General features: G+C 36.8%; 1 protein-coding gene across 1 annotated transcript in view; it reads left to right on the forward strand.

The window, feature by feature from the left end:
* The window catches only part of PTH (parathyroid hormone), a 46800-nt gene extending 33245 nt beyond the window's left edge, over nt 1-13555 (forward strand). Inside the window, exons 5-6 of the mRNA XM_041729660.1 lie at nt 12826-12916; nt 13035-13555. Of these exons, the coding sequence (XP_041585594.1) occupies nt 12826-12916; nt 13035-13296 (353 nt within the window). The 3' untranslated portion in view covers nt 13297-13555. The remainder of the gene's footprint in view (nt 1-12825; nt 12917-13034) is intronic.
* The last annotated feature ends 1788 nt before the right edge of the window (nt 13556-15343 follow it).

Here is a 15343-nt window from a genome sequence, read left to right on the forward strand (position 1 = left end):
TCATTATAGTTGGGTAACTCTGGACAAGTTTTAAACTTATTTATGTTTCAGATTTCTCAGTTGCAGAATACAGGTTAAAAAGTCTCATTTTAGGATTGTTGTAAAGATTAAAAAGATAATGTGTATAAAGCACTTAGACTAGTTCCTGCCATCTAGTAGGAGCTCTATAACTATTAAAATATTATTGCAATCTGATTAATGAAAGATAGGAGTCTTTTGCTGAATCCAAGCTGAATCAGAGTGTCAACTAAACTATTTAGTGGCAAGGAAAACATTTACAGCTAAAAAACTATAGGCAGAGACCTTTATATTAGATAGAAGATTGTCCTCTTTATCATTTATGTATGTCATCTTATTTATACCAGAAAAGAAACCAAGATGACAATCCTTCAGTTCTCCCTCAGGTAAAAAATAATCTTTTAATCTGCAGTGATTGCATAGAAGTGTAGGAGTCTGACCTTGAAATTTCTTAGCACCCACAGGAATAAGGTTGTGTACAGGTTAAACAGCGACATCTGCCTCTCTACTCCAGTGGACCAAGTATTAATCATATTTTTCTGTCTTCCCAACTAGAGTGTTATATTCCTCAGTCACACCTTATAAGGTCAGTGTCTGTGACTGACCTTCTCTATAATCTCTATAATCTTCCAACACAGGGCCTTGACCTTAACAGATATGTTTTGGGTTGAATTCCCTGCTTTCATTTTTTTTGAGTGTTTATTTACTTTCCAGTTAGTTAACATACAGTGTAATATTAGTTTCAGGTGTACAATTTCGTGATTCAGTACTTCCATACAACACTCAGTGCTCCTCCCAATAATGCATTCCTTATTCCCCATCACCTATTTAACCCATCCTCCCACCTCCTGCTTACATTCTTTTGACCTTTATTCTCTGTAATATGACATGGAGGATAAAGCCATGGATGAAAGAGACACAGATGTAAATTCTGGCTATGTCCCCTCACTAGTTGAATAAACTTGAACCAGTAACTTTGTAAGTCTAAGCTTCACTTAAAGAAAGGAACAATATTTACCTCAGATACTGTGAGAACCAAATAAGACAAGTATAGTGTAAAGAGCTGTGGAAAGTGACAGATGATTTTTAAAAATCTTTCACTCTCGGGACACCTGGGTGGCTCAGTGGTTAAGTGTCTGCCTTTGGCTCAGGTTGTGATCCTGGGGTTTTGGGATTAAGTCCCACATCAGGTTCCCCTTAAGGAGCCTGCTTCTCCCTCTGCCTGTGTCTCTGCCTCTGTGTATGTGTGTGTGTGTGTGTGTGTGTGTGTGTGTGTGTGTGTCTTGAATAAATAAAATCTTTTAAAAAAAACATTTCGCTCTGAATTTTGCTATTAAGTAGTCTAATTCTCAATTCAACTCATAAGCATTTTTTTTCGCTGACAGTTACACTAATTTATCCTGCTAGTATCTCCTTGAATTTTTTTAATGATGGACTTCATTTTTTAAAAGTCTTAGATTTACAGAAAATGTAAGCAGACAACACAGAGAGTTCAACTATTCCCCCCACACACACACGCGGTATTAACATGTTACATTAGTATGGTAATTTGTTATAATTAATAAGCCAACATCAGTACATTTTAATTAACTAAAGACCGTGGCCTATTATTTTTTCCGTAGTTTTTGTCTAACCTCCTTTTTTCTGATCCAGGATCCCATCCAGGACACTACATTACATTTAGTCATAATGTCTCATTAGGCTTCTCTGGGCTGTGACAGTTTCTCAGACTTTTCTTGTTTTGATGACTTGACAGTTCTGAGGAATGCTTGTCAGGTGTATTGTAGGATTCCCCTCAATTAGAATTTGCCTCATGTTTTTCTCATGATTAGACTGGGGATGTGGATTTTTGGGAGCAATATCACAGAGGTAAAATGGCATTTTCATCACATAATATTAAGGGTAAATTCTATCAATGTGACTTAGGCCGTTAATGTTGACCTTCCTCACGGGTAGTGTTCTTCAGGGTTCCCTACTATAAAGCTACTCCTTTCCCCCTTTTCTATTCTGTATTCTTTGGAAGAAGCTACTCTACACTTAAAGAGGGGGTAGTTATGCTCCTTCTCCCAAATTATTTAAAACAAATACTTTGATACACAAGTGGATTCTATAAAACAGAGTTGTATGTTATTGCCTGCCTTGTCCAGAGCTCCTTTTAAGGAAAGTTACCTCTATCCACAGCTTCTTTTAAATGGACAGCCAGCCCCAGGACCATAATTGGGACAGAAATAACCACCTAACCTTCAGTATTTATTCTGTTCAAACTAAATGATTAAATTACTTTTGATTCTGTTGGCATGTATTTAATTCTCCCACATTTAAAAAACCACTGACTCTCTTTAACAAAGAGAATCCTCATTTACTTAATGTGTTGAAATTATACTTTTGGAAGAAAAGTTTCCTCCAATTCTTAACTTTTTAAATACTCTATTGAGCGAAGCCTACTTATTTCTTGTTTGTGGTTATCAATATTTTTTTAACAGTAAGATTATGCAAATTGAAAAAAGAGCAAACTCTTGGGACACCTGGGTGGCTCAGAGGTTGAGCATCTGCCTTCGGCTCAGGGCGTGATCCCGAGGATTCTGGGATTGAGTCTCACATTGGGCTACTTGCAGGGAGCCTGCTTCTGGCTATATCTCTGCCTCTCTCTTTCTCTCTCTGTCTCTCATGGATAAATAAATAAAATCTTTTTTAAAAAAAGAGCAAACTGTTATAAAGTGCTCCATTGCTAAAATTGAATTGTCTTACACAGATATTCCTAAATACTCATCTAGCATGGGGACATATGAAATCAGTGTATGTAGAGATGAAGAAGGAAGTTATAACTGAAGACAATGTTTTTTGTTTTTTTTTGTTGTTGTTTTTTTTTTGTTTTTTGTCAGTGGACAGCAATTTTAAAAGCCACTAATCAAGAGATGAAATGTAATCCTGAAGAGCAGAAAAGCAGTTTCCTGCCATGAAAGATGGATGGTATTATATGCCTCAATAAATCAAATTGAAGAGCAGTTCTCAGAGTTGTTGAGTTTATTTCAGTACATGTTTAGGATATCAGCACATATGATAATGTAGAGCATGTTTTCTCTTTACTGTATGTTTAAGGTAGGAAAGAACAAAATCATTTGGATTTAGAAGCCATGTTACAGTGTATTTTGAGCATAAATTATAACTGCAAGAAACTTTATTCAAGAATTCTGCAAAACAGGGGCAGGCCGGGTGGCTCAGCGATTTAGTGCTGCCTTCAGCCCAGGGCATGATCCTGGAGACCTGGGATGGAGTCCCATGTCGGGGTCCCTGTGAGGAGCCTGCTTTTCCCTCTGCCTGTGTCTCTGCCTCTCTCTCTCCCTGTGTCTCTCATGAATAAATAAATAAAATCTTAAAAAAAAAAAAAGAATTCTGCAAAACAGGAAAAAGTAAGAAAAAGTCAACACTCAAGGAAATATAAATAAAAAGGTATGTAATTTAAATACTTCTAATTTATTTTGGATAAACACAAATAATTTTTTAGTATAAGTATGTCCCATACACTTCTTTTATCTCAGTGTACATATGCATAGGTAATTAGAAATCGTTCAAATCTAACTGGGTGCCTGGTGGCATTTTAAAAATTCCTTTTTTGGGGGATCCCTGGATGGCTCAGCAGTTTAGTGCCTGCCTTTGGCCCAGGGCATGATCTTGGAGTCCCGGGATCGAGTCCCACATCAGGCTCCCTGCATGGAGCCTGTTTCTCCCTCTGCCTATGTCTCTGTCTCTCTCTCTTTCTCTCTCTGTCACTCATGAATAAATAAATAAAATCTTTTTTAAAAATTCCTTTTTTTTAATTGTGTAAAGAACATTTAACATGAGATCGATCCCCTTAATAAAATTTTAACTATACAATATGTTATTATTGACTGATGCCTTATGGTTTTATTTACTGAATCTGGTGGCCCTAGTAATGTCAAGATCTGAACTCAGGTCTTTTGACTCCACATCTACTGCTCTTTGCATTGTGATCTTCCTTCTAGTTGATTTCATAAACTAACCAACCACATGAGTAGGTTTGGAATTAAGTTTCGTAGTGACTTTTTTAATACTTTATTTGTGCCCTAGACATCTGGAGAATTTCCCTGCAGGGAGAATATAGAATCTCATCTTCATGCCTCTCTTTGCACCATTTGAGCATTTTTCTGGACAGTTTGTTGAGTTAGACAATACTGAAGATTCTCTCCACTGTTGAAAGATGAAGTCCATAGCATTCTAGGTGTAGCATTTAGGGCAGCTAGCTCTGTGATGTTTGAAATGCCCTGAATTCAGCTTAGAAAGGACACAGAAAGTTCCAAATTGGAATTACATCACTTTAAAAGGATTTGTGAAAACAACGTTATTATTGTTAATTACGGTTTTAATCAAGACTGTATGCAGTAGGCAAAGTGCATGGATATACATTACTCTGTATGATCTTCATAGTAACCATATAGGGATAGTTTATATTTATTTTCATGTGGAAATTAAGGCTTTGTAATAAAAACAACTTATCTAGGGTTATGCAACTAATAGGTGCCAGAGCTACAATCTTTGCCCTCATCTTCCATACTCAGGTCCTGAGCATTTCCACTGCACGGTGCTGCTAGTGGGTATGAGAAGAATGTAGCTTCTGAGGCCACCTGTCAGTTTATTAATTTGTGTAGGAATCCACTCTCCAATCACATTCAGTACATTTTATTACCAATAATGCAAAGATATGATTAGTCTTAGTTTTAATTGTACAATCTTGTGAAATTAGCAGATTCAGAATGGATTTTATGAACATCATAGCTGCCTACTACCTACTGCTCAGAATTCTTTGCACTTCAGGGGACTGGGCTGGCAGATCTTAGAGACGGAGAGCAGATTGGGCCCAGCTGCTCAATACTCTCCGTGTTTATTACTGGGGACTCCTGGAGTGAAGCAGATCCTCAGGGCAGGAACATTTTCCCTTCAGATTTAGTTTCAACATGCATTTTTTGAGTGCCAGTTGTATGCAAAGCACTTTCACATATGTTAGATCATATCTGAAAGCTCATAACTCAAAGGAGGGAAGGCAGTATTCTACTTTGAGATGTGGAAATCGGGATCTGAAAAGTGAAGATGCTGTAACTTAAAAAAAAAAAAAAAAAGACCTAAATATGAGATCTGAAGCCATAAAACTGAAAGAAAAAATAGGCAGTGACCTTAGCAACATATTTCTGGGTATGTCTCCTCAGGCAATGGAAGCAAAAGTAGAAATAAACTTTTGGGACTACACCAAAATTAAAAGCTTTTGCATGACAAAGGAAACCATCAACATAACAAAAAGGCAAGCTACTGAAAGGGAGAAGATATCTGCAAATGATACATCTGATGAGGAGTTAATACCCAAAATATATAAAGAACTTACAGCTGAACACCAAAAAAACAAATAATCCGATTAAAAATGGGCAAAGGACCTGAAAAGGCATTTTTCCAAAGAAGACATCCAGATGGCCAAGAGACACATGAAAAGATGCTCACATCACTCAACATCATGCAAATCAAAACCACAATGAGATATTACCTTCCACCAGTCAGAATGCTAAAATCAAAAACAAGTAATAAATGTTGGTGGGGCACCTGGGTGGCTCAGTGCTTGGGTGTCTGCCTTTAGCTCGGGTCATGATCCCGGGTCCTGGAATCAAATCCTGCATCGGGCTTCCCACAGGAAGTCTGCTGCTTTCTCTGCCTGTGTCTCTGCCTCTCTCTGTGTCTCTCATGAATAAATAAACAAAATCTTAAAAAAAAAAAAACAAAAAAAAAAACAGGGATCCCTGGGTGGCGCAGTGGTTTAGCGCCTGCCTTTGGCCCAGGGCGCGATCCTGGAGACCCGGGATCGAATCCCACATCGGGCTCTTGGTGCATGGAGCCTGCTTCTCCCTCTGCCTATGTCTCTGCCTCTCTCTCTCCTCTCTCTCTCTCTCTCTGTGACTATCATAAATAAATAAATAAATAAATAAATAAATAAATAAATAAATAAAAATTTTAAAAAAAAGCAAGTGTTGATGAGGATGTGGAGAAAAGGAAACCCGCATACACTGTTGGTGGGAATTTAACTTGGTGCAACCTTTGTGGAAAATAGTATGGAAGTTCCTCAAAAAATTAAAAATAGAAATATCACATGATCCAGTAATTTTACTATTGGATATTTAAAGAAATGAAAACACTAATTCAAAAAGATATTTGCACCTCTATGTTTATTGCAGCAGTATTTACAGTAGCCATGATATGGAAGCAACCTAATTGTCTATCGATAGATGGATAAAGAAGATGTTGTATACACACACACACACACACACACACACACAATGGAATATTACTTGGCCATAAAAGAGAATGATATCTTACTATATTTAGGACAACATGGATGGACCTAGAGGATATTATACCAAGAGTAATGTCAGAGAAAGACAAATACCACATGATTTCACTTATGTGTGGAATCTAAAAAACAAAACATAAACAAACAGAAACAGACTCATAAATACAGAAAACAAACTGATAGTTGCTAGAGGAATGGGAGATGGATGAAATAAATGAAATTGGATTAAGAAATAAGTGCCCCAAACTTCTGGGGCACCTGGGTGGCACAGTTAGTTAACTGTCCAACTTTTGGTTTCAGCTCAGGTCATGATCTCAGTGTCATAAGATCCAGCCCCTTGTCGGGCTCCATGCTCCGTGGGAATCTGCTTAAGATTCTCTCTCTCCATCTCCCTCTGCTCCTCCCCCCTGCACTCACACACACACTCTCTCTCAATAAATAAATAAATCTTGTTTTTTAATATTTTATTCATGAGAGACAGAGAGAGAGGCAGAGATATAGGCAAAGGGAGAAGCAGGCCCCCTGTAGGGAGCCCGATGTGGGACTTGATCCCAGGATCCCAGGATCACAACCAGAGCCAAAGGCAGACGCTCAACCTCTGAGCCACCCAGATGCCCCAGTAAATAAATCTTAAAAAAAATATAAGCTTTCTAAAATAAATAGATCATGGAGATGAAAAGTAAAGCATAAAGAGTATAGGCAATAATATTCTAATAATGGTGACAGATGGTGATCATACTTACTGTGGTGAGCATTGCATAATGAATAGAATTGTCAAATCACTCTGTTAGGCACCTGAAACTGATATAATACTGTATGTCCACTTCAACAATAAAAATTTTTTAAAGAGAACTCAGTAGCTCAATATCTCTAGAGGAGCTTTAAGCAAAAGAGTAAATCACCTATTCAGACATCATCTAATCTGTCTGGAATCAGGGGAACTGTAGCTGGATTTCCTAACCTTGGGGAGTTTCCTTAGCCCTGCTAAGTCCCCAAAGCCATACTAATTCCTATTGTGCAAACAGAAGAAAAAAGTATCAGTCTAAAATTAAACGTCCCATCATGCAACAGGAAACACATGGCCCTTTTTTCTTTCCCTAATGTGAGGAATACAGTAGGTGGTCTGATCCTGGTTTCAGAGAACTTGAGAGTGCCAAGAAAGGCTGAGCTTTTCAAAGCAAGGAGCTGTGGTCAGCTTTTCTGTCAATGTGACATCAGCCTTGCGTGCCCACATAGCCCCTAGCCCTCTTATTTCTTAAATGATGTCCTTCTATCTAATGACTGCAGTCCCAGACCCTGATGATTCAGATAAACAATGTGCCAAGTCTTGGCAGCTATATCTCTTCTCTGTGGGAAGGTCAGAAAGTCCTTTAAAAAATCTGAGAGACATAAAAATATTACTAGCATGCATGAATTTAGAAAGGACTCCAAGATAAAACTTGTTCTTGTACACACAAATGCCTTCCACAGATTGCACGCAAGCTCCTTCCCTAGGATCGTGGCTCATCTCTGCTCTTCTTCTACTAGCATATATTCAGTTTTTGTTGCCTCCGTGCCTCTGTGCATGCTGTTCCCTCTGGTTTTTTTCCACCTCTCATGGAAAACTCAATCTTCCCAGAGAGCATTTCAGCTTCTCAGTGAAATATCTTCCAACAGCTCTGTGGAAATTCAGTCACTTCCTCATATGCCTTTCTTCATATCTCTATTATAACACCTATCACATTATATTATAATTGTGTTAAACTTGAGGGCAGAGATCATGTCTCAATTATCTAGTGCTTAACATAGCTCTTGGCTGATGGTAGATACTCAATGCATTTTTTTAACAAGTAAACATTGTTTAAAATGTTTGCTTTGGTTGTCTGAAAAACTAGTTTAATGCTGTGGTTGTCTTAATAGGACAATTTATTCTTATTTACTTGCAGTAGGAGGAACACAGTAAAAGCACTAATTGCCTTATTCCTGGAAAGCTGTCAATTATGTCAAACTTACTCAAAGAAGTGGGAAAGATCTACAAATTAAAATGCTAAACATGGCATTATAATAACAATGAAAGTGTGTTTATAAAAATCATTCACATTTATAATTCTCCTTCCTCTCAACAGTATATAACCAAAAAATGGTACACAAACATCACGTGTAGACTTCACATCAGAAGAGGTTTTCAAAAAGACCAAAATAATAGATTTTTTACAGTCAAAAGGAATCTCTTGGTTTCTTAGTTCAACCCTCCACTATGTATGAATCTCTGTACTGATAAATGCTCATGTAGCTGCTACTCACACTTGCAATGATGGGGAAATTCATTAGTTAAGAAGGTACTTGATTCCCTACTTTATTTTTTTAAGTGGGCTCTACAACCAACCTGAAGCTCAATTGCAGGGCTTGAACTCATGACCCTGATAGCAAGACCTGAGCGGAGATCAAGAGTCACTCACTGAGCTGTTTATTTAACCCACTGAGCCACCTAGGTGCTCCTTCATTCCTTATTTTAATAATTAAAATGTCCAAGTTCAGCTTAAACCTGCCTTCTTGTAATCTTTAATCGTTAAACTCAGTCCTTCTTTCAACCACAGTAAATATCTATTCTTTGTGATCACTTCATCAAAAATTAAAAGCAGCTATTTTATCATCACCCCAAGTCTTTTCTAGCTTCTCCAGTTTTCATTCAACTGCTTCTCATATGTCATTTTATCCAATATTTTCGGCAATCTAGTTCATATCCTCCAGTCATCTTATACTTTGTCTGTAGCACCTCTAAAATGCGTTCTGGACATACACTCCAGGTGAGATTTGCCCAGGGAGGAGTATTTCCAAGAGCATGATCAATACATATCGCTCATTCTAGACTCTGTACAGGTACTGTCAAAACCTGGCCTGGCTTGTACTTGATGTAGAATCGAACCTTGGCAATGGTTAGCAGGAAAGGGGATAATGGAATAACTGGGTGTCTCAGTCAGTTGAGCATCTGCTTCAGCTCAGGTCATGGTCTCAGAGGCCTAAGATTGAGCCCTGAGTCAAGCTCCCTGTGCAGCAGGGGGTCTGCTTCTCCCTCTGCTCCTCCCCATCACTTGTGTACTCTCAAATAAAAAGAAATAAATCTTTAAAAAAAATAAAAAGGAATTACATGAAGTCTGGATAGGACCAGAGCTAAGAAAACTAATCCAATGCTGGAATTTAATTGGAGGCAAGCTGCCTAAATGAATTCTGGATGCATCCAGGGCATTCAAAGGGTTTTGAACTGGAGCAGGCTATAGCAATATTTGAAGTCAGACAGGTGGCAGTACTATGCCTTTGCTAAATTTTAGAGCAGGTTCTTAATTATCATCAGGGGAACCTGAAAGTCAAGACCCAACCCCTGGGCAAAGAGGCTGGTAAAGGCTTGTAAAGACTGGAATGTAAAGAAGAGCTACTTTTCTAGGGAGAAACTAAGATGGTAAGAATCAGAATGGCTCTGGAGTTATAAAGACTTTGATTGAATTCCATCTTCTCCACTTTCCAATCCTTAGTTTCCTCATGTGAAAGTTGGGCTAATAACTATTTAAAGGATGGCTGTGAAGATGTCATGGGATAATACACATAAAATCTGGCAGACAGTGCTTAGCAAGTGTTTTCCTGCAAATTAAAATGCATAAATGAAATTTAAGTTAAATGAATTTTAAAGTAATTTCACATCTAAAGCCTTAGAATTAATTACATACAAAAAGCATTTTCTCAAAATACTTTTAACACTTCTTTTAAGAAAAGCACTATGTCTACTTTTTTGGAAAGATGACCCGGAGTAATATGGTTTGACTGAAAATGGCTTATAAAGTAGGAATAACATAATGTGATTATTTATAATCCCTACAGTAATTATACCAATAGTGTAGTTATGACCAATGCACTTATTTTCAGATTTTACTTTCAAATAACTTTGCCATATATCTTTGAAATCAGTCTTTCTTATAATATAAATTCATTAATCCACTCAGAATTACAATTCAGTATTTGTTAGACATCTTTGCATAAACTCTTTTCCGAGGTCCACACTGTTTTCCTTCTAATATCCAATTATTTAAAATTTAAGAGGAATGGGCACCGCCCATTAAGGGTGTGTGTGTGTGACTTTGAGCCTATAGTTACAAACCAGAGAATTGGGAATGACATCATCTATGACAATAGAAAAGCTTCTCTTGGTAAGTGGAAGACCTATATATAAAAGTCACACTTGAGAGTCTACAGTCAAATTCATCAGCTTTCACAAGTTTACTCAACTTCGAAAAAGCATCAGCTGCCGATACACCTGAAAGATCTTGTCACAAGACATTGTGTGGTGAGTAATCTTTAGTTTCTCTTTTAAATTGCATTTGAGATTTTTTTCATAATTGAATAATTATATAATGTGTACTATTTTCTACAAGTATCATGCTGTTTGTTCAAGGTAAATTATTAAGGGAGAGTTTGAATGCTGTTTAATATAAAATACCACAATACAAAAGGAATTTATGCTGCTCCACTGCCCTTAAATCATTAGTTTTGGTGATTCAAGTCTTTCGAAATGCCTTGCTTTTTCTAGATTCATCTGAAATTACACAAAAAAAATAATTAAAATTGTGCATGATAAGCTTTAATGGTCTCTTACTGAAATTAAAAAAAAAGAGCTTAGTGATGAATGAGTAATTCTAATTTAAATAACCAGTACAAATTTATTAAGTTGTGTTAAAATTCATTTTTCCTGCAGAATATCCTTATCCAGACTGTTTTATGACTCATATAAAACTCAAATATATATATTATAGTTGGTGAAATTCAGTTTTACTGCTGAATGTTTATTCCCTTTACATAAAGCCTTTCCAAATTTGCTATTCTGAAAACTACATGAATTTTAAGGGTATTTTACAACTGCTTTTTTGCTTTTTCATGGCATTCTTATAAGAAGCTCTTCTCTCTACTAAGAACAAGGAAGCCAAGGAGAGATGTCTTAAGTCACTGGGTGACTCTGACAAAGCTAGTACTAAATACCAGTGCTTCTCTCCTCCAGCTACAGTGCCTCTTCCTGACGTAAACCAACATCGAAGCATCTTCATCTGTTTCTTCATCAGTAGCTTTATATTGCAGAGTGGGAAAAAAATGTAGTAGATTATAATGTTTCTTATGTGACTTCTAAGTGGTGCTATTTCCCTTTAAAATATGAGTACACAGCCATTCTGTGTGTTAAAATGGAGAACATGAAGCATTAAGAAAAAGCACTACAGTAATAATAGGCTTTGCAATTACTGAAATGCAGATTAAGGTAAGACTATTCTATTCTGAGATGAAAGCATTATGAGCAAAAGAGAAAAGTGCTAACAATTATACTCAAACAAGACTGTTAATAAAATAAGCCAAGTAAGATAAACAAGCATTCCATATGGAGCCAAGGCTCTAAATCCGTAAACAAGCAATTAATTAGGTGATTTTAAAACACTTCAACACATTCTTTTTAATGATAGGAGAAATGTGCATTAATTCATTAAAAATCTGTATATCAGAGCCTATTGAGTTGGTATTTATGGTTATTATTGCAGGGCCTGAAATGAAGTTGACTTGTGAAAAAAAGAAATTTGCTAAGTAAATAAACAGCATTAGTAATTTACCTGGTTAAGAGAATTAACCATTTTCAAGCAAATTATAAGCACTTAATCAGAACCAACATAAAATGTAGAAGGAAATTCTAAAAAGTAAGCCTCTTCATTCTTCATGTGGCTTAAAATTCATATATTAAAATTTGTACAAAATTCAAAAAGTTGGGGATCCTTGGGTGGCTCAGCGGTTTGGCACCCGCCTTTGGCCCAGGGCATGATCCTGGAGTCCGGGATTGAGTCCTACATCAGGCTCCCAGCATGGAGCTTGCTTCTCCCTCTGCCTGTGTCTCTGCCTCTCTTTCTCTCTCTGATATACATAAACAAAATCTTTAAAAAAAAAAAAAAACTCAAAAAGTTGCTTAAGAAAGTAAAACTAATTTCTAAGGCAAATTATGTGTATATATTAATATATATACACAGTAATATATACACAGTATATATACACTAATATACACTAGTGTATATTATTAATATATAATATATTATGAATATATAATATACTAAATAAAAGAGGTTGATTTTTTTTAAAGCTTTTATTTATTCCTTCATGAGAGACACAGAGAGAGACAGAGACACAGGTAGAAGGAGAGGGCCCAATGTGGGACTCGATCCTGGGACTCCAGGATCACACCCTGAGCCAAAGGCAGACACTCAACTGCTGAGCCACCCAGGTGTCCCAAAAGGCTGATTTTACAAGTCTTTTGTGAAAACCAATTCAATTAGTTGTTGCAACACTCTGTGTAGTTGTGTGGTTGTAATGGTAACTACTATAAATTTAATTGTACAGTTTAGCATATTAAAAATATCTTTAAATATTTTCTTTAAATATTTTCATTTTGTTTTTCCTTTCAGTGAAGATGATGTCTGCAAAAGACATGGTTAAAGTAATGATTGTCATGTTTGCAATTTGTTTTCTTGCAAAATCAGATGGGAAACCTATTAAGTAAGTATGGTACCCTGTTCTGCCTGGTGAGGGCATGGGAATTGGATTTTAAGGTTGGCTTTATGATTGGCAAGAAGAGAGTTAATGGAGTGGTCCTCCCTGTTTCTATTCCCTCCAGGAAGAGATCTGTGAGTGAAATACAGTTTATGCATAACCTGGGCAAACATCTGAGCTCCATGGAGCGGGTGGAATGGCTGCGGAAGAAGCTCCAGGATGTACACAACTTTGTTGCCCTTGGAGCTCCAATAGTTCACAGAGATGGTAGTTCCCAGAGGCCCCTAAAAAAGGAAGACAATGTCCTAGTTGAGAGCCATCAAAAAAGTCTTGGAGAAGCTGACAAAGCTGATGTGGATGTATTAACTAAAGCTAAATCCCAGTGACGATACATCAGAGCACTGCTGTAGACAGCATAGGGCAACAACATTACACGCTGCTAACATTTTCAAGCTCTTAAGATTAATAAATGCGAAAATTTACATCTAATCCATTGCTAGCCATGATAGCTGAAATTTTAATTGATTATTTTGATTCTAGTTTAATTCATTTAAGAGCTCTTTTAATTGTTCTATTTCTATTGTTTATTCTTTTTAAAGTATGTTTTCGCATAATTTATAAAAGAATAAAATTGCACTTTTTAACCTCTCTCCCATCTTATGATGCAAAATAAAAATTTAATGATCATAACTTTAAATAAATGAAGTCAAGTATTCCTCACTTGTTATAAGAATGCTTTCTGGGATTATGAGTAATACCAAAATGGCTAAATTGATCTTGAGTAGGAAGAATAATGTAAGATTTTTTTTAATCATGTATTTCACATTACCATATTTTGGAATATCATTCTTTAAATATTTCCAAAGTACCAGGTCCCCAAATCCTCACTAGCTGGATATTATTTTTCTCTTCATTTCAGGGAATGAAAGGAAATGCTCAGCAAGGAAAGGCAGAAAGAGGTCTGAAACTTCAAAAAGCATTTGTCTATATACTAGTCTGGATCTGAAATTGCAAAGAACAGAATTTTTGTATTTATTAGAATATAACTTCATTCATTCATTCATCATTTGACAAATATCAAATTGGTGTCCATTATTTTCATGTACTAGTGTATTAGACACTAGACATACACTGGTAAGCAAAACGGACACAGTTCCATCTTGATAGGGCCTATGATTTAGTAGGATAGATAGACATTAATTATTATTTTTGATAAGCACCATGAAATAAAAGTACACAATACTCAAGAAGTGTTACATACAGAGCCCTGTTCTATTTAGGTCAATGCCGTCCAATAGAACCTTCTATGACGACAGGAATGTTCTATATTGTGTGCTTTCCAATACAGTATCTACATGTGCAATTAAAATGTGCCTTGTGGGCAGCCCAGGTAGCTCAGTGGTTTAATGCCGCCTTCAATACAGGGCGCGATCCTGGAAACCAGGGATCGAGTCTCACGTCAGGCTCCCTACAATGGAGCCTGCTTCTCCCTCTGCCTGTGTCTCTGTCTCTGTTTCTCTCTCTTTCTCTCTCTGTATCTCTCATGAATAAATAAATAAAATCTTAAAAGAAAAAGAAATTCTTTAAAAAAATAATAATAAAATAAAATAAAATAAAATATGCCTTGTATGGGCCCCTGGCTGGCTCAGTCAGTAGAGCACGTGACTCTTGATCTTGGGGTTATGAGTTTAAGCACTACATTGGGCGTACAGATTACTAATAAAAATAAATATACTTTAAAAAGTGTTTTTAAAAAACTAAAATATGCCTTGTGTCACTGAGGATTAGGATCCCATCCTGGCCTCAAAGTGTCCATGTTCTAATGAGGAAGACAGAGATGGAAACAAGTACTTACAATATCACATGTGAAATGCAAAACACAATGATACCCAGAGAAGGTAACAGATCTTCTTGATGTAGGGAGTAATTGAGAGGGGACTGAAATAGCAAGTAAATTTTGCAAAATGTAGAGGACTATTAACAAATGTCGGGCATCCTGGTGGAATCAATCAGGCTTTGGTTTAAATGCAGAGAACAGAACCTACCTCAGTTAGTTTAAATAGAAGGGGATTCATTACAAAATCATTGAGAATGCTGATGAAAACAGATTCTGTTAAACCTGGAGGAAAAATTCACAGTCACCAAGAGAGTTGTTCTCTTCTAATATCAGCAGCTGACTGATACTATCCTGAGACTGCCCTGATCAGGAGGCAGCTGCTTCCTACTGCTGTTCCAGAAACAAACTGTACCTGCTAAGAGCAATCCAGCAAAACAGATGGCAAGCACTTTGCTTCTTGACATCTAGTGTTCCTTGTTGCTGGAATCTGCTAACACGAGCACAATAAAATCAAACCCGTCCCTAACAGTACTTGCCAGCACAAAGGGAGAAGTAGCAGAATCACCTTACTTAGGCCTGCCCAATCTCATAGAGTG

Source organism: Vulpes lagopus, chromosome 15 (assembly GCF_018345385.1).
Source record: "Vulpes lagopus strain Blue_001 chromosome 15, ASM1834538v1, whole genome shotgun sequence".
NCBI lineage: Eukaryota > Metazoa > Chordata > Mammalia > Carnivora > Canidae > Vulpes > Vulpes lagopus.